Genomic DNA, 24,005 nt, shown 5'->3' with positions numbered 1-24,005 from the left:
ACTCATCTTAAAATAAAGCACTGTCCAAGAAAAAGGCAAACAACTGAGTAGAAAAAGGGACCAAAGACATTTCACCAAAAAGAAGGCCCAGTAGCCATATGGAAAGGTCCTCAACTCCATTAGTCATCAGGGAGGGAAATGAAAAATAAATTGTAAATGTTTTAGGGTTCTCCATAGAAACAGACCATAGTGTGTGAGTGTGTGTGTGTGTGTGTGTGTGTGTTATATTTTTTTGGTTTTTTTTGGCTGCACTATACGTGGCTTGCGGGATCTTTGTTCCCCGACTGGGGATTAAACCCGGGCCATGGCAGTGAAAGCGCCGAGTCCTAACCACTGGACCGCCAGGGAATTCCCTATATTTGGAGATTTATTATGAGGACTCACATGATTATAGAGGCTGAGAAGTCCCCAGATCTGTGGTCAGCAGCTGGAGGCCAAGAAAGCTGGTGTGTAGTTCAGTTTGAGACTTGAAGGCCTGAGGACCCAGGGGGCCCATGGTGTGAATCCCAGCCCAAGGGCAGAAGATGAGGTGAGAGGTCCCAGCTCAACAGTGAGGCAGAAAAAGGGGCAAATCCCTCCTTCCTCCATCTGTTGTTCTGTTCACGCCCTTAGTGGGTTGGACGCCCACCCACATTGGGGAGAGTGTCTGCTTTACCGAGTCCACTGATGCAAACGCTCATCTCATCCAGAGACACACAGACACACCCAGAAATAATGTTTAATCTGGGCGCCCTGTGGCCAGTCAAGTTGACACATAAAATTACCCACCCCAATTTGATACCGTTACACACCACCAGAAGGGCTAAAATTGAAAAGAGCAGAAACTAGGCATTGAAGAGGTTGTGGAGCGGCTAGAACTCTGATGGTTGATCGGGGTGTAAGTTTATACAGCTGCTTTAGGAAGCGGTTTTGCAGTGTCGCCTGAAGTTAAAAATGCACGTACTCTGTGACCAGCAGTCCCACTCTGAGTGAAACTGGGTGCAGTGTGCATACGGCCACTGTCGTGGGCTGCATGGTGGCCCCTAAAGATGGCAGGTCCCCATCCCTGGAACCTGTGAATGTGACCTTACATGGTGAAGCCTTTGCAGACGTGAGTTGGGACACTGAGATGAGGAGATGATCCTGGCTTATCTGGGTGGGCCTTGCATGCCATCACAAGGGTCCTTTTTTTTTTTTTTCCGGCGCTCCCCAACCAGGGATAGAACCCGGGGCCCGGTCCTAACCAGTGGACCACCAGGGAAGTCCCCACAAAGGTCCTTCTAAGAGAGAGGCAGAGGGAATGTAGACACAGAGGAGAAGACAGTGACCACGGAGGCAGAGATCGGAGTGGTGTGGCTACAAGGCAGGGAATGCCGGCAGCATCGGCAACTGGAAGAGGTGATTCTCCCCTGGAGCCTCCGGAGGGAGGGGGGCCCTGCGAACACCTAGATTTCAGCCACTGAAACTGCTTTCAGGTTCCCGGTCTCCTGAACTTGAGTTGGTGAAAGGCACGTGTTTGTGGTGATTTGCTCCAGGGGCCACAGGAGACTAACAGAGCCCTCCAGACGCATGCACCAGAGCATCCGTAGAAGCGTGGTTGTCAAACTACAGATGACCCAAGGTCCACCAGCCGTAGACCGCTCTGTACACTGGGGCTTATCGCACATGGAAGCCATCCAGCAGGCACTGCAAGTGTGTGCAGTGGCCTGGATGAGTCCTGCCATGTGCTGTTGAACCCAAAACCCAAACCCTAGAGTCCCTAGTCCCTACTGCATGGCTCCACTGATGGGAAGGGCAACAGGCAACTCTCCCATGTGGGGTGGGAAGTCAGGGTGCCCTTGGGAGATGGTGATTAGAGGGGGCACCAGGAGGGCACCCGGCTTCTGGAGGAACTGACAATGTCCCATTTATTTCTTTTGTTCTTTTTTAAGATTTTATTGATGTAAATTAAAACAATGTTGTTTTAATTTCTGCTGTTCAGCAAAGTGACTCAGTTATACATACATATTCTTTTTCATATTATTTTCCATTATGGTTTGTCACGGGGATATTGAATATAGTTCCCTGTGCAATACAGTAGGACCTTGTTGTTTATCCATTCTATATGTAATAGTTTGCATCTGCTAATCCCAAACTCTCAATCCTTCCCTCTCCCACCTCCCTCCCCCTTGGCAACCACAAGTCTGTTCTCTATGTCTGTGAGTCTGTTTCTGTTTTGTAGATATGTTCATTTGTGTTGTATTTTAGATTCCACATATAAGTGATATCATGATATTTGTCTTTCTTTGATTTACTTCACTCAGTATGATAATCTCTAGGTCCATCCATGTTGCTGCAAAGACAATGTCCCTTTTTTTTTTAATTAATTTATTTTATTTTATTTTTTTTTTGGCTGCGTTGGGTCTTTGTTGCTGCACGCGGGCTTTCTCTAGTTGCGGCAACCAGGGGCTACTCTTCGTTGTGGTGCGTGGGCTTCTCATTGCAGTGGCTTCTCTTGTTGCGGAGCACGGGCTCTAGGCGCGCGGGCTTCAGTAGTTGTGGCACGTGGGCTCAGTAGTGTGGCTCTCGGGCTCTAGAATGCAGGCTCAGTAGTTGTGGCGCATGGGCCTAGGTGCTTCGCAGCATGTGGGAGCTTCCTGGACCAGGGCTCGAACCCATGTCCCCTGCATTGGCAGGCGGATTCTTAACCACTGCACCACCAGGGAAGTCCCAATGTCCCATTCTTGATCTGTGTGAGGTTTGCCTGGGTGGGTTCCACTTTATGATAAGGAACTTTTCAGTGTCTATATTAAACTTCAATAAAAACTGAAAAAGAAAAAAAAAAAGAGCAGTACAGCATCTTGGAATCTTCAGGGAGAACTTTCAATTGACTGACTCATGGCTTATTTTCCTGCTGGAACAATAATATCAAAATCAAGATTACATTTAATTTAATGTGAGATGATTAAATGTGGCCATTCCACCAAGTGCTTATTAATATTCAGATGCACATTGTATTTTCTAAATGAAATCAGAGTCCATAAACCCAAGTAGGATGCTGAGATCTATACACAGGTAATTGATATGGATAAGTTCTCTCCATGAGAGTTTTTCTTCCTGCACAAGGGCAGAGCTGTGCACTTAAGGAAAACCAGACACAAACAGCCCGAGCCCTTGAGGGTCACAGGCTCTGTGGTTTCAGGTGAGTGGGAAGCCAGAGAGCTGTAAGAAGAGATAACGGAGCGAGATGGTGTGTATGAACAGCTCCTTTGGGTCGGCCCAGAAACTGGGTGGGGATTCCGGCGCTCTCCAGGCCACCCTGCCCATCACACTGAGATCCTAGAGGTCCCTGCTGTCTGTGTCCACAGCGCCCCCTGGCAGCCTTCCCGGCCCCTCCCACCCCTCCAGTTGTGCTGGGAGACTGTCCATCAGCCGTCCAGCTTTGGGCTGGGTCCCACGTGTGGTCATTGCATCCGAGCTTGCGCACACGTGGTCTGTGTCCTGCGTTGTCTGAAATAGACAAGACCCACAGCATAGTGGTCTCCTCTGAGGTGGTCCACAGAGATGCGAGGGAGGCTGGGAGGTGACACCCGGCCTCAGTGGTCCTAGGCATGCTCCTGGCTCCACTCTGCTGGACTCCTGGCCCAGTCCTGGTGCTGGGATAGCACGGAGTCTTCAGAACGGGGTTCTGAGGATCAGAACGGGGGTCTGAGGGCTGTGCCTGGACAGCCGGAGGCTGGGGCCTGGGTGGCGCTGCACCCACCCTCCGGGGCCCGTGGGGAGCCAGCCTGGAGCAGCGGGCCCTGCAGCTCTGCTCAGCCTCTCCCCAGGGTCCTGTGGCTGCTGTTTGTGATATGGAGAGCACCTCTGCTTGAGTGTGTGGGGTCCCAGTACGTTGTCCGTGGTTGGGATTTTAGGAGGGGGTCATATCTGTGGGTGGTGTGGTTCAGAAGTCTAGCAACGCAAATTCGCTGAGCCCAGTGAGTGCCCTCCAGCTGCACCTCCTGCAGCCTCCCTGACCGCACCGTCTGCAGTGCATCTCCCCGGCTCCCCTCTTACGTGGCCAGTGGGTGGAGGAGGGTGTGGGCCTGGGCCAGGAGCAGCTTTGCCCTGGATGGTTAGCTAGGGAGCTGGACTTCCGCCAGGGGCCTGCCCGCCTCTTGCTGGCCTGAGGGCTGCTCCTGGCAGCCTGGCCACCCCGGGGACATCGGGACAGCTCAGAAGGAGACATTTCAGCGTGTGCAGAGGGAAAAGCACCACGCTGGGTTCTTGCACACAGGAAATGGGGCGGAGGAGATTGGACCCTCAGGGAGCTTTTGATTTGTGTGTGTTGGCCTCAGTGGAGATAAGAAGAAAGGGCCAGTTACCGGAAAGGGATTGAAGCCGGGTCACCTTTAAGGAGCTTGGAAGGAAGTGTTTGGCCTTGGTAACGGTGTCGCGATGTGGTTCGAGATTCTCCCCAGGATCGCCATCATGGCCACGTGCTTATTCATTCCGGGAGTGGCTACTGCATGCATCCACAGGTGCACTAACGGGGGCAAGGAAAAAAGGGTTGCCCATGATTCATATCAGTGGAATTTGATGGAAAGAGATAGGTGCATCTCTGGAGTTAATCGTTACTATGTGTCAGAGGGTTTGGAGAACATTGATTAAGGAAGCATTTTCTTGATTGATGAAAAATAACTCAGTTATGCTTGTCTACCCCTGCTAGAAGGTTATGCAGTGTATTTTGTAGTGTGTAATAAAAATAAAACAAAAAAGTAAAATAAAAAAAAAAAGAAGAAGAAGAAAGGGCCAAATGGGGCTTCTGTGGGGTGTGGCCACAAAGGGAGATTTGGGTCTGCAGGAGGTGGTCCATGCTGGTGTTGACTAACAGAAATGAGGGGGGACAGAACTCCCCCCTCTTCAAGCGTGGGCTGTACCTGGTAACGTCCTTCCAAAGAGCACAGCCTGGAAAAGGGGAAATAGAGGAACTTGACAGTGGAGAAACCTGATAACCCCGCCTCGGCCACGGGATCCAGGTCCACCAGCAGTGATGCGTCACCTTGATGGTGTGCCCCTGCATGGGATGTGATGGGGATGGCTCTTCAGCTCTGTGGCCTTTCTGCCCAAACCCCAAAACTTCTATCTGATCACAAGGAAAACAGCAGTTCAATGCCAGCAGAGGGGCGTTCTATCAAATACCTGAGCAGCACTCCTTAGAACAGATGAAACCGTAGTTTCGCCAAACTCTGAGAATCTGTCACAGCCAAGAGAAGCCGAAGGAGACAGGATGTTTAAATAGAATGGGTGGGATCCCGGAGCAGATAAAGGACACTGGGTTAAAACCAGGGAAACGTCAATAGAACGTAACCTTGGTTAGCAGTAACGCACTGATATTGGTTCATTAGCTGTAACAGATGTGCGACTTGGATGTAAGATTTAATTACTGGGTAAATCAGATGTGAGGGTATTCTATGGGAACTCTGTACTGTCTGCACAATTTGTTTGTAGGTCAACAACTATTTGGAAAAAAAATGTCTTTTGAAAGAAATTGGAGGGCAGTTTGAGTCCCGTCACCCCGGGGTTCCTGGCAGTGGGACCTGGGCTCAGAGCCTTGCTGTCTGTCCCCCTGCCCCCGTCCAGCTCCAGACCCTTGGCTTTGTCGTCCCTGTTGGTCTTCCTTCTTTCCTCTCCACGTGGAACCTGAGGGAAAGTTCAGTCCAGTATTTAGAATAGATTTTTTTAATGCCCCAGATTTCTGGGTGCTTGGAAAGAACCAGCTTCTCAGATGCAGTCTGTGTGGGTGCTGGGGGCCATCCCCAGGTGAGATAAGCCCCCCGGTAAGCTTGCGGGCACCCTGCCCAGGTTTCCTCTGTCTGACAACTCCAGAAAGCGCGCCCTGGGCCTCTGCTTCCTTCTTTTTTTTAAAAAAAATTTTTTTAAAATAAAAATTGAAGTATAGTTGAGTTACAATGTTGTGTTAATTTCTGCTGTACAGCTCAGTGCTTTGTGACCACCTAGAGGGGTGGGATAGGGAGGGTGGGAGGGAGGGAGACGCAAGAGGGAAGAGATATGGGAACATATGTATATGTATAACTGATTCACTTTGTTATGAAGCAGAAACTAACACACCATTGTAAAGCAATTATACTCCGATAAAGATGTTAAAAAAAAATTTCTGCTGTACAACACAGTGATTCACATATATATATATATATATATACACACACACACACATTCTTTTCTTTATATTCTTTTCCATTATGGTTTATCACTGGGTACTGAATATAGTTCTCTGTGCTGTTCAGTAGGACCCTGTTGTTTATCCATATATAATAGTTTGCCTCTGCTAATCCCAAACTCCCACTCCACCCATCCCCCAGCTCCCTCCCCCTTGTCAACCACAAGTCTGTTCTCTATGTCCATGAGTCTGTTTCTGTTTCATAGATAAGTTCATCTGTGTCATGTTATAGATTCCACGTATAAGTGACATCATATGGTAATTGTCTTTCTGACTTATTTTGCTTAGTATGATCATCTCTAGTTGCATTCATGTTGCTGCAAATGGTATTATTCCTTTCTTTTTTATGGTATTCCTTTGTATATATGTACCACGTCTTCATTATCCATTCATCTGTCGACAGACATTTAAGTTGTTTCCATGTCTTGACTATTGTAAGTAGTGCTGCTGTGAATATTGGGGTGCATGTGTCTTTTCGAATCAGAGTTTTCTCTGGGTATATGCCCAGGAATGGGATCACTGGATCATATGGTAATTCTATTTTTAGTTTTTTGAGGAACCTCCATACTGTTCTCCATAGTGGCTGTATCAATTTACATTCCCACCAACAGTGCAGGAGGGTTCCCTTTTCTCCACACCCTGTCCAGCATTTATTGTTTGTAAATTTGGGGGGATGGCCATTCTGACCTGTGTGAGGTGATACCTCATTGTAGTTTTGCTTTGCATTTCTCTCATGATTTCTGCTCCCTTCTTATGTGTTGAGGTCGTGAGACGGCTGCCCTCCCCTGATCAGCCCTGGGTCACTTCTGTGAGTGACCAGTGACCATTTTTTTAGGGGGTGACATTGCTCACAGCCGACATCATGGACCAAAGCTGATGTGTGTGCGGTTGGCAGTTCAGCCAGGAGGCAAAAGGGAGCTGAGCGTCTGTGTTTCTGGGCTGACTGAGGCTTCATGGCCAGCGCTGAGTAGGTGGTCGGGACAGCTGTGTTTCCACAGGAAGGGTGGCCTGGTGGGGACACGGGAAAACGGGTCCAGCCGGCAGCTGGAACCCTGGTTTGGGGTAATTACATCTTCTTTAACTTTTGTAATGGTCACTTCCAGTATTTTTGGAGGAGGTGCAGGATTCAGAGGAAGGAGTGAGCCCCGCAGGGGAGGAGAAGCCCAGTCAGGACCCCGTCTTGTAAATGAGCCCAAACAGTAAGGATGGAGGGTGGGAAGGGCTTGTCTGGACCCGGCCTGCCTGCCGAAGCCCCCCGCACGCTTTGCAAGATGACGTGAGTTACAGATGAGATGATCCTCGCACAGGGTTACGGTGGCATTGGGCACGTGGGAGGCGCTCGGCGTGGTGGGGCTGGTGTCTCCTGGGGGAACGGGGGACCTGCACCGAGAGGGTCAGTCAGTCACGGCCCCTCACAAGTCCCTGAGAGGAAATGATTCCTGTGGGTCTCACGGCTCATCTGGATTTTAGGACAAGATCATGTTGAACCCTATGAAACAGCTGTTTTTGTTAAGTCAGAAGTGGTCAAATATAAGTAGCGTCATACGGCTTAATGCAGTTGTTTAGTATTAAAGCAGTTTTGGGCAAGAGAGAACACTTTTTCTTTTAACAACTTTAGTTATCGCAAGCCTCCCAGTTCATTGTATTAGAAAATAGAGATCAGCAAACAGGAAACTTAGACATCCTGGATTTTTCCTGCAGTGGGGGGTGGGGGGAGGCGTTGTTCACGCGGGTTCTTCTGTGTGCTTGGCACGTGCACAGCTGCCCACACGCCTCCCCCTCTGCTGCGCCGGGGGCCTCTTTCTTCGACCCGCAGCGATGGGAGTTTGTCCGTCGTGCACTGACCCATGCCCCTTGCTTGGACATTGGGCTTGTTTAGAATGTTTTTCTGCCCTGAACGATGCTGTCATAAACACCCTGTAGCTCTGTTTTTCTTTTTTCTAAAATTTATTTATTTATTTATTTATTTTCGGCTGTGTTGAGTCTTAGTTGCTGCGCGCCGGCTTTCTCTAGCTGCGGTGAGCGGGGGCTATTCTTTGTTTCGGTGCACGGGCTTCTCATTGCCGTGGCTTCTCTTGTTGCGGAGCACAGGCTCTAGGCACGCAGGCTTCAGCAGTTGTGGCATGTGGGCTCAGTAGTTGTGGCTGGCGGGCTCTAGAGCGCAGGCTCAGTAGTTGTGGCGCACGGGCTTAGTTGCTCCGCGGCGTGTGGGATCTTCCTGGACCAGGGCTCGAACCAGTGTCCCCTGCCTTGGCAGGCGGATTCTTGAGCACTGTGCCACCAGGGAAGCCTTTTTCTTTTTCAGCAGATCCCCATGATTCTTTCCTTATGGTATATTTCCAGAAGTAGAATGGCTGGACCTAATGTGAAGGCTGCAGATTGACCTCCAGAAAGGCTCCATCGCCCACAGACCCTGTGTGAGGGGGAGGGCCTGCCTTGCTTCTCTCCCTTCTCCTTTCCTGTCCTCTGCCTCCTCCCTCCCCTCTCTCCCCAGCCCTCCCTTCTCTCTCCCTCTCTTGTCCTCCGCAGGAACATTCTCTCTCTCCTCCTCCCCCCCTCCCTCTCCCCCTTCCCTCCCCCTGCTCCTCCCCCTCCCTCCCTGCTCCTCCATCCCCTCCCCTCCCCGTTCCTCCCCTCCCCTCCCCCTTCCCTCCCTCTCCCCCTCCCCTCCCCCTGCTCCTCCCCTTCCCCTCCCCCTCCCTCTCCCTCCTTTGATGCTGCACCACTGAGCAGGGGTCCAGCAAATAGCATTCCAGCTGACCACCCTGGGGGGCCTCCCAGCACACAGGCTCCCTAGGGCCCCTGGTCTGGGGTTTGCTTTTGGGGTTTTGAGGGGAAACCAAGAACCCATGGGGGAGCCTGCGGGGAGCTTCAGAGGCTTCCCTGTGACACACAGGCTGATCCTGAGGTGTGATAACCTTCTTCTAGGGAGACATCCCTTCCCTGAGAGCACCCCACCCCCATGCTGGGGGTGCTGGGGCGCTGACCCCATGGGCGGGAACCCGAACCCTGGGCTCACAAGCCATTATTTATTTAAAAAATACCTTATTTCCCTGGCGATTTGGCAAATGGATTGACGCCAGGCCCTCTTCCTGAACCACCTGGGACCACCCGGTGCATGAGTCAGGCTGGTGGCCACCATGGGGCCCTTGGCCTGGTGTCCTGTTCCCCCTACGCCGTTGGCTGCCCTGAGAATCCAGGGAGAAGCTGCTGCCAGATCCGGCGGCCCCAGGAGGGTCTTTGTCCTCCTTTCACAGAAGCAGTAGATTCGTGGATTCGCTCTGTTGAGCTGGAAGGAAGAATTTTTAAATTTCCTCCGGTTGAAAAACCCAAAATGGAACAATCTACATCAATTCCCCCAAATTGGACTTGTAGGCAAGTACTTGGAGAAATGGACTATTTCCTATGCATGGAAGCAAAGTCTGTGGGAACCTCCTGGTAATGAATTTTAAAGTGCTTGTCTACTCAGTCTCATTCCCAAATCCTGAGAGTCTTAAAAACCAGAAGCTGGAGGCCTGGGGGGTGGGGAGCAGGGCTTCCCACTCTGAATGGTGGGGAGGGGGCAGCTGGGGAGGCCCACCCTTCTCTGCTGCGGTTCCCTTCCTCCAGGTCAGCAGCACTGTTTGTCAACAAGCGAGACCGTCTCTTCTACCCGAAGATTCTGAAATTTAGGAGTGGTTTTGAGCCCTCTTTACGTAGATGCCGTGTTCTGACATGCAGAGTTTCCACGTATTATTTCATTACCAAACAGTGAAAGAGCTCATAATTAACATGGAGGTATGCCTTCTCTGTGTTTAAATATTGCCTTCTAATAGTGATCTCGTGTCTGTAGAGGAGAGAGCCATCTTCTGGCCAAAGAGCGTGGGGTCGAAGGACCCTGGCCTCGTGGGTGGGGTCTGCAGCCTGTGGGCTGGGGGAGCCTGCCCCGGGCTGTGGGCTGCAGATGGGGTGTTTTGATTATTGCCGCCCCATCTTCCAGGAACCCCTTCCCCTTTGAGGTTCCCTGACACCCCATTTCTGGCCTCGTTCAGGCTCACTTTCTCCACTCACATGAGGGTGCCCAGCGGGAGGAAGCAGCAGGGCTTTCTGTGCCATCTTCAGAGCTGATGGAAGTGGAACCAGGCCAGCCGTGTCAGAATTTCGTGGGGGAGCAACTAGCAAGAAAACCCACTCTTTCCCTGTGGCACCAGAACCTCTGGTTAGAGGGATGGCCAAGAGTAGGAACGGGACGTCCACCGTGGACAGGAAGTGGCTCCCAGCATGCGGGAGATGGAGACCAAGTCCAAGGGCCCCGGATGGGAGACCAGGATGAGTGAGGTCTGATGCCAGGGGGCGGGTGGGGCTCGGTTATTTGAGAAGAGTGTATTTCCCTGATCAGCGGGACAGCAGTTCCGTTTCATTGGGGTCCTTCCTTCCAGTTTGGGATGGGTTCTGGAATGGTGGTTGTTGTTTTTTTCTTTTTTTGGGCCATGCTACACGGCTTGCAGGATCTTAGTTCCCCCGGCCGGGGATTGAACCCAGGCCCCCTGCATTGAAAGCGCAGAGTCCTAACCACTGGGCCGCCAGGGAAGTCCCTGGAATTTGTATTCTAAGTGATCTTTTTATCAGGCAGGCGACTTTTCATGGCGGTGGGGTTAGCTTTGTCAGGTCCCCCTGACCTGGAGAGGTAGTGTCATTAAATTCCGGTAACTCAAGCAGTGCAGTATGATTAAGGACTTATTTATGTCATTGCGTTTTACTCGAAAGTTTGAAATCTGTTAAGGTGACTTTTAGGATTCTTGGTGTGGGTTGGGGACAAGTCTTTGCGTGGGTAGGTTTAATACCTTCTTGTGTGCACCCCGTTTCCTGGGAATCACTGAGGAACTGCTCTTTGATTTTCAATTTTAAACGCTTATCTTCCGACAGTCGGCCTCATCCAGAGCAGAATGGGCTGCAATTACAGTCGTCCTAATGGGATGGGTTTTATTTCGAGTGAGTGGACTGCAACAGCATTTCACTTCGTTCGTATGACTGCTCACCATCGCCCATTTTTCTTTCGTTTAATGGAAAATGTGTCGCTAAAGCCTGCTTCACAGTCCTGGCCCCATGGTGGCCTGGGTGGATCCTGGCTCAGATCTGAGGCCACCTGTGTGCATCATCGGACGGGCCAGCCGTGGCCCAGGGAGGGAGGGCGAAGGAGGGGCCTATGTGGCTTTTATTTTGCTGCATTTTGTCCAGAAACATTTCGTATGCTGGGCCGAGTGGTTTTGATTTGGCCTTCAGCGGGAGCAAGGCATAGCAGGATTTCACGGGCTTCTGTGATGGCCAGAGATGCTGGCCAGGATGCAGAGGCAGGCGGGTGCCAGGTGGGATGGAGGTGCAGGTCCCAGAGAGCCTGGCAGGGCCTGGCCATTCTCTGCAACAAAACTGTTTGCTTTCACTGACATTGGAGCGCTGGGATCAGGGTCCCACCGTCGACACGACTGCTCACCGCCTCTCCCCACAGCTGGCTCGTGAAACGTTCCAGAGTCAGAGAGTATCTGAGCTGTTTGTTGTAGTGTCTCAACTTGGGAGAGCTCGGTCACCCTTTCAGCCATAAAGTCTGCCTTTCCCCAGAGGAGTAGATGCTAGAGAAGGTGTGTTTTCTGTTTGAATCAACCCTGATGCAGCCTCGGAAGTGCCAGAAAGGGGATCTCGCCTTGACACATACAGCTGGGAACCCTTTCATTTCCAAAGTCTGTTAAAAAATCTTAATGCTTGTTAAAAAAAAATCCACTCTACCATTGGTAAAAATATCCTCTTGTGCGTTTGCAAATGATACCTCTGCCTCTCTCAGGTGCCCCGTGAGTGTGGGGTGGTGCTCCTGAATGAGGCTGGAGCCCCTGGATTTTCCGGAGCCCCCAGCCTGGCTCCTCCTGTGAGCTGCTTGTGCCGTAGAAAGGGCACCTGTCCCCGATTTTGATAAGAAGGGCCTCTGGGCTCCTCACCATTCGGAGAAGCAGTGGAGTATCTTCTCTGTCTCCCACCTCATCCTCCCGGAGTGAGTCTTGCTCCTTGTCCCTTGACAGTCATTCCACCAAAGTTATTTTTTATTTTTTTTTAAATTTTTAATTTTTAAAAATTTAAAAAAAATTTTTAAATTTTTTTCTTTTTTTCCGGTACGCGGGCCTCTCACTGTTGTGGCCTCTCCCGTTGCGGAGCACAGGCTCCGGATGCGCAGGCTCAGCGGCCATGGCTCACGGGCCCAGCCGCTCTGCGGCATGTGGGATCTTCCCGGACTGGGGCATGAACCCGTGTCCCCTGAATCGGCGGGCGGACTCTCAACCACTGCGCCACCAGGGAAGCCCTACCAAAGTTATTTTTTAGACAGAGGCTTCTCTCTCGGTTGCCCCAGGCCCGGGGCCCCTCCACGGGGAGAGGAAACATCTGGGAACATCAGCTGATGAGACGGCTGTTGCGCCCCCCACTCTGTCTTCTGGCATCAAGGATATCTTAATTTTTTTAAGTTTTTAAAATTGTGGTAAAATACACATAGCATGAAATGTACCACTTTAATCATTTTTATGTGTACAGTTCAGTGGTATTAAGTACAGTCACTTTGTGGTGCAACCATTACCACCATCCACCTCCAAAACTTTTTCATCTTCCCAAACTGAAACTCTGTCCGCATAAACACAAACTCCCCATTTCCCCCTCCCCCAGCCCCTGGAAACCACAATTCCACATCTAAGTGAGATCACGTGTGTATTTGTCTGTCTCTGTCTTATTTCACTTAGCATAATGCCTTCCAGGTTCATCCACAGCATCACAAATGATAGGATTTCCTTCTTCTTTTATCTATCTATCTATCTATCTATCTATCTATCTGTCCATCTGTCTATCTTGTTTGGCCACGCCTTGCGGCCTGCAGGATCTTAGTTCCCCAACCAGGGATCGAACCCATGTCCCCTGCAGTGGAAGCGCAGATTCCTAATCACTGGACCGCCAGGGAATTCCCTCCTTTTTTTAATACTATATAGTAATCCACTGTGTGTACGTGTGCGTGTATACATATATGTATATATATATGTGATATATTCTTTATCCATTCATCTGTCTATGGACCCATATTGCTTCCATATCTTTTGCGGCGAGCGGGGGCTACTCTTCGTTGCTGTGCTCGGGCTTCTCATTGCAGTGGCTTCTCTTGTTGCGGAGCACGGACTCTAGGTGCACAGGCTTTAGTAGTTGTGGCTCGCGGGCTCTAGAGCGCAGGCTTAGTAGTTGTGGCGCACCGGCTTAGTAGCTCCGCGGCATGTGGGATCTTCTCAGACCAGGGCTCGAACCCGTGTCCCCTGCATTGGCAGGCGGATTCTTAACCACTGCATCACTAGGGAAGTCCCCTGCTTCCATATCTCGGCTATTGTAAATAATGCTGTAATGAACATTTGAGTGCAGATACCTCTTTGAGATAGTGATTTCATGTTTTTTTGGATATATACCCAGAAGCAGAATTGCTGGATCATATGGTAGTTGTATTTAAAATTTTTTGAGGAACCTCCATACTGTTTTCCATAGTGGCTGCACCAATTTACATTCCCGCCAACAGAGCACGAGGGCTCCCTTTTCTCCACGTGCTCATCAGCGCTTGTTATTTGTTGTCTTTTTGGTGATGGCCATCCTAACAGGTGTGAGGTGATACTTCACTGTGGTTTTGATTGGCATTTCCCTGATGATCGGTGACGTTGAGCACCTTTTCATGTGCCCGTGGCTATTTGTATGTCTTTGGAAAAATCTGTTTAGGTCCTTTGCCCATGAAAACAATTGTTTTTTTCAGAGTTGTATGAGTTCCTTATGTATTTAGGGGTTCCTTCTTTTTTAAGGCCGAGTCACATTCCATTGTATGTACATGCCACATTTTGTTTATCCGTTCATCCGTTGGACATCAAGAATACGTCGTGTAGTTGAAAGAACAAAGCGGTGAGACCTCGGTCTCTGCGGTTCACAGCCTCTGTGCGTTGGCAGGTGGGGGCTGACCACACTGGTGCTCGCTCGCTTCTGCTCTCAGCAGGCGCACATGTAGTCTCCACGGGCGCCTGGGCCTGCTGCTGAGACTGGAGGGTGTAGATGGGTGTGGGAGCCAGTCCCTACCCCCAAAGAGCAGCAGGGACAGGCCAAGTGAATGACACCTCCTATCTAGGGCTTTAACAAGTTCAAAAAGAGAAAAGAGCTTGTATTCATCCTGAGGGCTACATGGTCACAGGCCACCCAAAGGATGTGCCTCTGTTCCCAGAATTGGTGGGAGATTCTCTGGCAGATGTGTTTCTCCCAGAGCCCTTCGTCAGGATGGGAGCGCCTGCCATGGCTACTGTGATTACAGTCAGCGGCACAAGAGCCCAGGAGGTCCTGCTACGTGTCGCCTCTCGTATAAGGATGTCAGTACATTTTATCTGAAGTTGATAATATATCCAGAAATAGAGGTGTAAAAATATTATTTAGAGAGATGGAAATAGCCACCAGAAGAATTAAAATCTGAACTAAGGAAGAGGATTGGCAGTGGCGTGGGGAAGTTGGGGTCAGGGAATATGGCTTTTCATTAGAAGCCCCTCCAGTATGGGATTATTCAGCCTGAGTGAAAGAATCGTCTCGTTTCTTCGGGGCTTTGCGGTAGCCAATGGCTGATCTGTGTAGTTACGTGGTAGATGGGGTCAGAGGTGTCTGTCCTCAGGTATGATGGCAGTCACAGTGTAAGGTGTCCAGTAGCGCCAGGCAGGAAATGGGAAGAGCTCAGGGACTGGTGGGTTAACAGTGTCTGGCCTAGTAATTCCTGCTGAAACCTTAAGGGTAGGCAATAAATGAAAGAGCTGCCCGGGCAGATGTGACTTGCATCCTAACAGCAGTCTTCGATGTCTTCTGTCAGAGGCATGACGGTTGGGCCATTTCTCATCCGTGGAGACGGCTGGTGAAGGAGGTTTCAATCCAGGGCACCTGGACAGTGCTTCAGTCCTCTACAGCACACCACCCGCGTCGGTGGAGAAAGACAGTTAACAGTTTTTTTTTTTTTGGTTCTGGCTTTTAAAAAAATATAATTTTATTTTTTTAGTTGAAGTATAGTTGTTTTACAGTGCTGTGTTAGTTTCAGGTATACAGCACAGTGATTCAGTTATATGTATAGGAGAATATATGTATATTGGATTGGCCAAAAAGTTCGTTCGGGAACGTACGGAAAAACCGAGCGAACTTTTCGGCCAACCCAATATACATAAATAGGAGAAATGTTTCTTCTATATTCTGTTCTCCCACGGTTATTTTCTTATAGCCCTTGTCCCAGTGCACCACAGTGATTTGTTTTCATAGATGTCAAAACCATGGCTGGTTTCCAGAACATCATCTTTGGAAATTCTATATAGCAGTGAAGCAGGTTTTCTCTTGCCATTTTTATATAGCTGCGTCTATTTGAAATTTTAGTTTCATATCACATTTATCTAACAGTGTGTCCGCTCGAGATAGTTTGCATTCTATTGAATGGGCTTGATAGGAAATTATTAAAAAATTCAAATATTAGAGTTTCAAGCATCATAAGTGTTGATTTTTAGGGAATGTACCAATTTTCATCTAAGTGATTCTTTTCCAAAAGGGAGGGTCACGAAATGGATAACCTACATTTTCTGGTTTTTCAGTAAGAAGCACTGATTGTGTTTTTTAAAGAAAGAACCATAAGAATATGTGATTTTAATTTTGACTTCATATTAATACCTTCAGAAACAGGAAGTTCTCTGTGCCTGGGTTGCGCATCTTTGAGTTTCCAGGAGTTAGTGCACTGAGGCCTGATCCAGGGAGCTGGACGGTTTAGGTTCTGCTGGCTGCCTTCCCGCTCTGTCCAGGGAGACCAGATCCCAGAGGAGGACAGCAGCAATTAGGCCTTGTTGGGAAGAAAGAACACAGCCACCTGCACTGGACCGTTTTGCTTCCCCTGAACAAATAAGATAGTGCATTGCTGGCATCTGTAGCTCCCGTAGGGCCGTGTGGCAGGGGTTGGCCTGCGGGCTTGCTTGGCAGAGACAAGATGCCCACACCCAGGGCTGCTCTGCATGGTCAGAGAAGGAGTTTAATTCATTGACAGTTTAGGGGCTAATGGTATTCACTTGTTCTGTATGGAGCTGGGGATGGATTCTTTGTCTTTCTTCAATTTAATAGAGCTTTACAAATCAAAATACATCCTGCTTAAGCCATTCAGAACTGTTTCCCGTTAAAAAAAAACCCCAAAAGGTAGCCCCTGTGATGATCCCCTCGCCCACCCCACACCATGGTGGCTTTGTGGGCAGTCTGCTCGCTGCCCCGAGCCCATCTGGACACGTTTCTGCTTCTCATCAGAAAGGGAGCTGTCACCAGTGCAGATGGGAGACTCACGTTAGCTTTAGTGATGGCAAGACGGAAATAGAAGTTTCCTTGATACCACCATGCCAAGTAAGATAATGAGGCTGCATACTTGCTGCTAGCCGCTGAAGGCAGACATCGCTAGAGTAATTTGGATTAGTGGGAAGTTGGAACATATTGTTTTCAAAGAGATTTCAAGAGCATCATCTTTGGAAATCCTCTACAGCTATGAAGTGATATTTCCCCCTCAATTCTACTTATATAGTAGTATCTGTTTGAATTTTTCATTGGTTATCTGTTCCCTCTAATAGTGTATTTGCCTGAGCTGTCTCGAATTCTATTAAATGGCCTTGGCATTAAATTGTCTTAAATAGTTTTTATCGCTATTTGGAAGACCCGGAAGTATTTCCAGTGTTCGTATTTGGGTCACGGAGATGCCACTTTGCATGATTTTATCCTATGTAAGGGCCAGGCTATTTCAAGGAAGGTCCAGAGAAGAGACTTGCTATTTCTGAGAATATCCGATGGATTAGGAAGCACGGATTATGCAAAGATCTGTCCTTTGCGCTTTGAAATCTGAAATGGAAAAGCTGTGCTCAGGGGCAGGGGGATTTGGAACCTGGGAGGGAGCGGGTCAGGCTCCCGGCTTCATTCAGAACCCACATCCTGCCCTACCTGGCCCAGCATCACAGCATCATGGAAGTGAAGATGCATAAAAAGCCCGAGTTCCAGCTGCCGGATCCTAACTTGGGCGGGCGTGGGTGAGGAGGCTGGGTGGCTGGTGGGTGGGGTGCTCCATCCAGCCTGGCACCCTCTGGAGGCTGATTCTCTTTATTCTGCAGATTTCCCTGGGGACTGTGGGGATGGCCTCGTTTCACCGGGGCGCCCTCATACGGTTATGGGACAGTCTCACCAGGCTGCAGGGTCGTGAGAGGATGAGCCCCTGGCCCCAGTGTCACCTGATTTTTATCCTTTGCTTCGTGGGCCTTTTGCTTGAAGGTACCTTGAGTATCTTGTGTGTGCATTTACTTCTAAAATGTGCATTAGGGACATCCCTGGTGGTCCAGTGGGTAAGACTCTGCGCTCCCAATGCAAGGGGCCCGGGTTCGATCCCTGGTCTGGGAACTAGATCCCGCGTGCACGCTGCAACTAAGAAGTCTGCATGCCGCAACTAAGAAGCCCTTATTGCTGCAACTGAAAGATCCCGCATGTCGCAACGAAGATCCCGTGTGACTCAACTAAGACCCGGTGCAGCCAAAGTAAATAAATAAATATTTAAAAAAATAAAAAATAAAATGTGCATTAAGCGTTTTGTAAGATTTCAGAGACATAACATCCATCGTTCAGCAAGTGCTTGTGGAACACCTACTGTGCACCGTGCTGCGTGGTGGCCTGGCCATGGGCTGCCATGCCCTGGGGAGATCATGTTCTGGTACTGAGCACATCCGCACTGTCCAGGGCAGGGACCACCGAGTTTTGTCCCGTGTAAATCGGATGCCTCGCACCGTGGTTTGCTGTGTTACAGGCAAGGACAGAAGGCAAGAACTTCCAGACAGACGTGGCGGGCTCGGCCTACCTGCCCAGTGGCCGAGCTTAAAGCCCATGGGTCCACACCTCCCAAGACAACATCCCTGCCATTTGTGGGGGACGCCGAGGGGCGGGCAGGGTGGCAGGGTGATGGGCCCTGTGTGTGCAGGGTGCTGGGTCAGGTGATGGACTTACTGCAGCCGAGGAGACATCAGCCCCCACCTCGTGGGACTTCGGTTTGCAGAATTTTAGCCGTTATCAATATTTAAAAAAATTTCTCCTGGTTGTAGCATAAAATCCCTTAGCTTCTTGCAGCGTGTTCTGAGGCTTTGATGCCATTCCGCAGATGTCCTTTCGTGATGCACGAGGGCTTCCTGAGAAGGGGCTGGAAAGTGGTTTTCATCCAGCACTTTTGGCAGCGCTGTCTGGCAGGTTAGGGTGGAAAGAGGGTGGGAGGTGGCAGGGGGGCGCTCACACCCGCTGTTTCGTGGTTTCAGATCCTGGGAAAGCTGCTCACTCCCAAGCATGGTTTATAGGAGAATCTAAATTTCCTCAAGCGACTTCTGAAAGGAAGTAGGCTTTATTTTCCTTCATTCATTAATTTGGTTTTTTAATTTAATTTTTTATTGAAGTGTAGTTGATTTACAATGTTGTGTTAGTTTTTGGTGTACAGCAAAGTGATTCACTTATACATACATGTACATATTCTTTTTCAGATCCTTTTCCATTATGGTTTATTACAGGATATTGAATATAGTTCCCTGTGCTATACAGTAGGACCTTGTTGTTTATCTATTTTATATATAATAGTTTGTATCTTTTAATCCCAAACTCCTAATGTATACCTCCCCCACTTTCCCCGTTGGTAACGATAAGGTTGTTTTCTTTTTTAAAAAAATAGCATACAGATATTGCTACTTCTGTTTTTAAAAATTAATTAATTTTTGGCTGCATTGGGTTTTTTGTTGCTGCATGCAGGCTTTCTCTAGTTGCTGGGAGTGGGGGCCACTCTTCGTTGTGGTGCATGGGCTTCTCATTGTGGTGGCTTCTCTTGTTGCGGAGCACGGACGCTAGGCCCATGGGCTCTGTGGGCTCCAGAGCGCACGGGCTTCAGTAGTTGCGGCGCACGGGCTTAGTTGCTCCGTGGCATGTGGGATCTTCCTGGACCAGGGCTCGAACCCGTGTCCCCTGCATTGGCAGGCGGATTCTTAACCACTGTGCCACCAGGGAATTCCCATAAGTTTGTTTTCTATGTCTGTGGGTCTGTTTCTGTTTCATAAATAAGTTTGTTTGTGCCATATTTTAGATTCCACAAAAAAGAAGATATGAAAATGCTGTCTGCTTGATTTTTTGTCTGTGAAGGGTTTTTTGGGTTTTTTTTTAACGTCTTTATTGGAGTATAATTGCTTTACAATGGTGTGTTAGTTTCTGCTTTATAACAAAGTGAATCAGTTATACATATACATATGTTCCCATATCCCTTCCCTCTTGCGTCTCCCTCCCTCCCACCCTCCCTATCCCACCCCTCTAGGTGGTCACATAGCACCAAGCTGATCTCCCTGTGCTATGCGGCTGCTTCCCACTAGCTATCTATTTTACGTTTGGTAGTGTATATATGTCCATGCCACTCTCTCACTTTGTCCCAGCTTACCCTTCCCCCTCCCCGTGTCCTCAAGTCCATGTTCTAGTAGGTCTGTGTCTTTATTCCAGTCTTACCCCTAGGTTCTTCATGACCTTTTTTTTTTTCTTAGATTCCATATATATGTGTTAGCATATGATGTTTGTTTTTCTCTTTCTGACTTACTTCACTCTGTATGACAGACTCTAGGTCCATCCACCTCACTACAAATAACTCAATTTCGTTTCCTTTTATGGCTGAGTAATATTCCATTGTATATATGTACCACATCTTCTTTATCCATTCATCTGTCGAACCACCATATTTTTTAAAATTTGGAAGCATAATTATTTCAGCAGTTTTAGGTTTACAGAAAAGTTGAGCAGAAAGTCCCCATGTGGCCTGTAGCCCCCATACCCCCTAATTTCCCCTGTTATTAACATCTTGTGTTAGTACGGTACATTAGTTACCACTGATAAGCCAATATTGATACACAACCGTGGGGATTTATGAGCTGCTGCAAACCTTTTTCAGGGCACACCATGTGAGTGGCTGGGCACAGGGAGGGAGGCACTGTGTCACCTGCGTCCTGCCGGACGTCACAGCAGATGGAGCCGAGGGCCTGAACCTGACATGCACTGGGGTGGCCCCACTGGTGGCTGTTGAACGGAGGGTGGGTGGACCATTGACCGAAGACGCCCTGATTCCCAGGCAGCCACCCCTACCCACTGTGGCTGGCCTGTGGAGCAGGAGCGTGGCTGAGAAGCTGGCTGCATTTTTAGCCTCAGGGACACGTTGCGCGTGGCAGCTTGCAGCCCGTGGCAGGTGCCGGGGTGGGTGGGTTCAAGGCGGTTTTGCAGCATGGGGAGCGTGCAGCTTCAGGGGCTGGCAGGCACTCAGTGTGATCTCAGCGCTCTCAGTGGCGTGCTCCATTGCTTCCCGTCCGCTGTAGCTGGTGCCTTTGACCCCAACCCGATGCTCCATCCTCGTCTCTCGGAGTCGCTTCCCCATCTTTGCTGCTTTTTGCATTTATCCTCCCCTTTCCTTAAGGCTGGGATTGAGGCCCATGTCCTCGGCTTGCTGGCTGCAGTGGCATGTGAAGTCTCTGGAAAGCTGTGCCTTTGGCAGGCCGGGAGCCTAGAGGGAGCAAGGAGATGTGGCTGGGAATGATTGTGAAAACTGCAGAGACAAGACAGGCTGAGAAGATTGTGGTTACAGCTGGAGTTCAGGGACGCCTCTCCCAGTTGGGTTTTGAAGGATGAATAGTAGTTTGTCAGTAAGATTCTAGAGGCGTGAAAAGGGAATGGCTGAAACGCTGGCCTGGAAGGTGTGAGACCCCGCCAGCACTGGGTCTTGGGGGTGTGACGGGGGTGAGGCTGCAGGGATGGGCAGAACACAGACCCGGGAGCTCATGGTCCAGAGCTGATCACCGCGTGGTGCAGCACCGTGCTTCCAGACCCCATTAGAGTCCCTGGCTGTAGGTGGGGGCAGGCACGGTGTGACTTGGGCCGGGTGTCATCTGCATGGAGGGTGGAGGGGGTCCGTGATTGGATTTAGGAGGCCCCCAGCTGGGTAGCCTGCTCTGTGGGCAGGAAGCGTGGCAGGAGCCCTGCACGTCAGAGCTCAAGGACTCTTGTAAGTTAATGCGGGTCTGTGCCCTCACTGGACAGGCAGGGAGACCAGGCTGCCGGTGCTGGAGTGGGGCCTGATCCCCACATCTCAGCGCCCCTGGCATCCTCCGAGATGAGGAAACGGAGCCCCAGGAGGTTCTGGAGCCTTCACAGGCTGTAAGGGCAGAGCTAGGTCTGAGCCAAGGTCTCTCTGTGGCCCAGCTGTACGCAGAGATGCAGGTGCCGCCCCTGCCAGGGTGGCCCCCCCACGCGTCAGGGAGCAGACGGTGGCCCTTGCACACGGGCTGGCTTGTGCTGCACACCCGCACATGCACACACTCACCCTTTCTTTGACGAGACTTTGTTTAGTGCCTTTTGTAGAATTCCTACCCCCACTGCGCCGTGTGCAACGCACACAATTTTAAGATAACCCAGACATCACCAAGCTCTATCTTGTGTAGCATTTTGGTTTTTTTGGGAAAACAAGTTGGGGACAGAACCTTGAAGAATATGCTTCCTTTCCTGTCAGAGCAAAAGGAACCTGTAATCTTAAGGCCACGGGGTTTCCTGCATCTTCCTCCAAAAGGGTTAGAGAAATGCATCCCCAGGAGACCGGGGCCAGTGGCTGCGTCCTGAGTGCCCGCTGGCCTTTGGGAGTAGAGGGAGGGCTCCCCTGAAAACTTGGGGAGACTCATGATCACCTTGCCACTCTTTGATTTTCAAACTGTTGGGTGGCTCTGTGGACCGCGGGAGCTCTGATCACAGAGTCCTGAGCTGCTTTGCCGTCAGGCACAGGGAGCTTTATGGAGCCTGTGATCGGCACTGCATCGGAGAACTTCCTTCTGCTCGTACAGGAGCAGCCTGTGTGCTCAGCCCGCTGACGCCAGCCTGTGTCCTCTTTCATTTCAGTCTCTGGAGCATCCGAGCGTCGCTGCATCTCGTCTGCATCTCGTCGGGGGAGCCGACGGCCGGGCCAGGACCGATCTGCGGATGGCCCAGGGTCCCCAGGCGCCTGCAGCTTCCCGGTGAGTAGGACCTGCGGGGTCACCACGCTGTCCGCCCTGCGTGCCTGGTCATCTGAGCATCTGCACTCACAGGCTGCCCCGGGGGCTGGGGGACAACTGGGCCCGCCCCCCTCATCTTTCTCCAGCAGAAGCTCCAATGCAGCTACACTCACGTGTTTCACCGTTTTCTGTTTTAACAAATTGATGAGGAGAAAGACGAGTTTGGGGCGTCCCCAGAGGACAAGCCACGCAGAGCAGACGTGGTTTCCTGTCACCCTTCTCTCCTTTCAGACCCACCTTGTCCCCTTCTGCCGCTGGGGATGCTCCAATCTGAGTGGCGCCGTTGCCCGCTTCCCGCTAGGGTGCTGTTAGGCCAGATTGTGATATTAGGGGAATGCTGGCCTCATAGAATGTGTTAGGAAGTGTTCCTTCCTCTTCTAATTTCTGAAATAGATGATAGAGAATCGGTATCATTTCTTCCTTAAATGTTTGGTACAATTCAGCAGAGAAACCATCTGGGCCTGGTGATTTCTTTTGGGAAAGTTATTAATTATTGATTCAATTTTTAAGATACATATAGTTATTCTGTTTGTCTATTTCTCCTTGTGTGAGTGACTTTTGCTAGTACATGTCTTTTAAGGAGTTAGTCTGTTTTATCCAAATTATCAAATTTGGGGGCATGGAATTCTTTGTAGTACTCCTTTATTATTATCCTTTTAATGGGCTATTATTATCTTTTTCTGTGGGATCAGTGTTGATGACTCCTCTCTCTCTTTTGGTGTTGGTAGTTTGTGTCTTCTTTTTCTTGGCTAGCCTGGTCAGCAAAACAGATTTTGGGTTCATTGATTTTCTGTATTTCCTCTTCGTTTTCAATTTAATTGATTTATGCTCTCATTTTTATTATATTTCTTCTGCTTGTTTTAGGCTTCAGTTTCTCTTCATTTTATTTCCCAAGGTACACGCTTAGGTTATTGATTGGATATCTTTCTTCTTTTCTAATGTATACACTTAATGCTATATATTTCTAAGCACTGCTTTTGTTAAATACATTGTGGAAATTCTGACAAGTGGTATTTTTGTTTTCATTTAGTTAAAAAAACTTTTCTTTTGATAGTTCCTCGTTGACCCATGTGTTGTTTAGAATTATGTTGTTTAATTTCCAGATATTTGGGGATTTCACCCATTTTCCTTTATTGATTTTTAGTTTAATTCCATTCTGCTCTGAGAATGTACTTTGAGTGATTTCAACTTTTAAAAAACTTGTTCATGTGTGCTTTATGGCCCAAAATGTGTTCTGTCTTGGTGCTGTGGTCTGAATGTTTGTGTCCCCCCCAAACCCCGCCCCAAATTCATATGTTGAAATCGTAACTGCCAAGGTGATGGTATTAGGAGGTGGGGCCTTTGGAGGGTGACTAGGTCATGAGGGTGGCATGCTCATGAATGGGATTAGTGCCATTATGAAAGGGACCCTGCAGAGCTCCTCACCCCTTCTGCCATGTGAGGACACAACAGGAAGTCTGAGATCCAGAAAGGGGCCCTCATCTGACCAGGCTGGCCCCTGATCTCGGACTTCCAGCCTCCCGAACTGTGAGAAATAAATTTTTGTTGTTTGTATCGCACTGTAGTATTAATATTTCGTTATAGCAACCCATACGGACTAAGGCACTTGGTAACTGTTCCATGCAAGCTTGAGAAGAATGTGTATTTTGCCACTGTTGGATGGAATATTG

The 24,005-nt window shown here is 49.5% G+C and overlaps 2 protein-coding genes across 3 annotated transcripts in view; both read left to right on the top strand.

The window, feature by feature from the left end:
* APBA2 (amyloid beta precursor protein binding family A member 2) overlaps nucleotides 1-24,005 on the top strand; it is a 189,759-nt gene that overhangs the window by 10,145 nt on the left and 155,609 nt on the right. For both annotated transcript variants that reach the window (XM_079909861.1, XM_079909860.1), the window contains exon 2: nucleotides 22,181-22,296. The gene's annotated coding sequence lies outside the window, so the exon portion shown is untranslated. The remainder of the gene's footprint in view (nucleotides 1-22,180; nucleotides 22,297-24,005) is intronic.
* LOC307182750 (NADH dehydrogenase [ubiquinone] 1 alpha subcomplex subunit 1-like) lies at nucleotides 4,337-4,611 on the top strand (the record flags this gene model as incomplete). Its single annotated transcript, XM_079914221.1, has 1 exon — nucleotides 4,337-4,611. The coding sequence occupies exon 1, from the start codon at nucleotides 4,399-4,401 to the stop codon at nucleotides 4,609-4,611; it is 213 nt and encodes a 70-aa protein (XP_079770347.1). The 5' UTR covers nucleotides 4,337-4,398.

The sequence above is a fragment of the Stenella coeruleoalba genome (genome assembly GCF_951394435.1).
Source record: "Stenella coeruleoalba genome assembly, chromosome: 2".
NCBI classification, from domain to species: domain Eukaryota; kingdom Metazoa; phylum Chordata; class Mammalia; order Artiodactyla; family Delphinidae; genus Stenella; species Stenella coeruleoalba.
The sequence above is the reverse complement of the archived record's forward strand: the minus strand, read 5'-3'. Positions and strand labels throughout refer to the sequence as shown.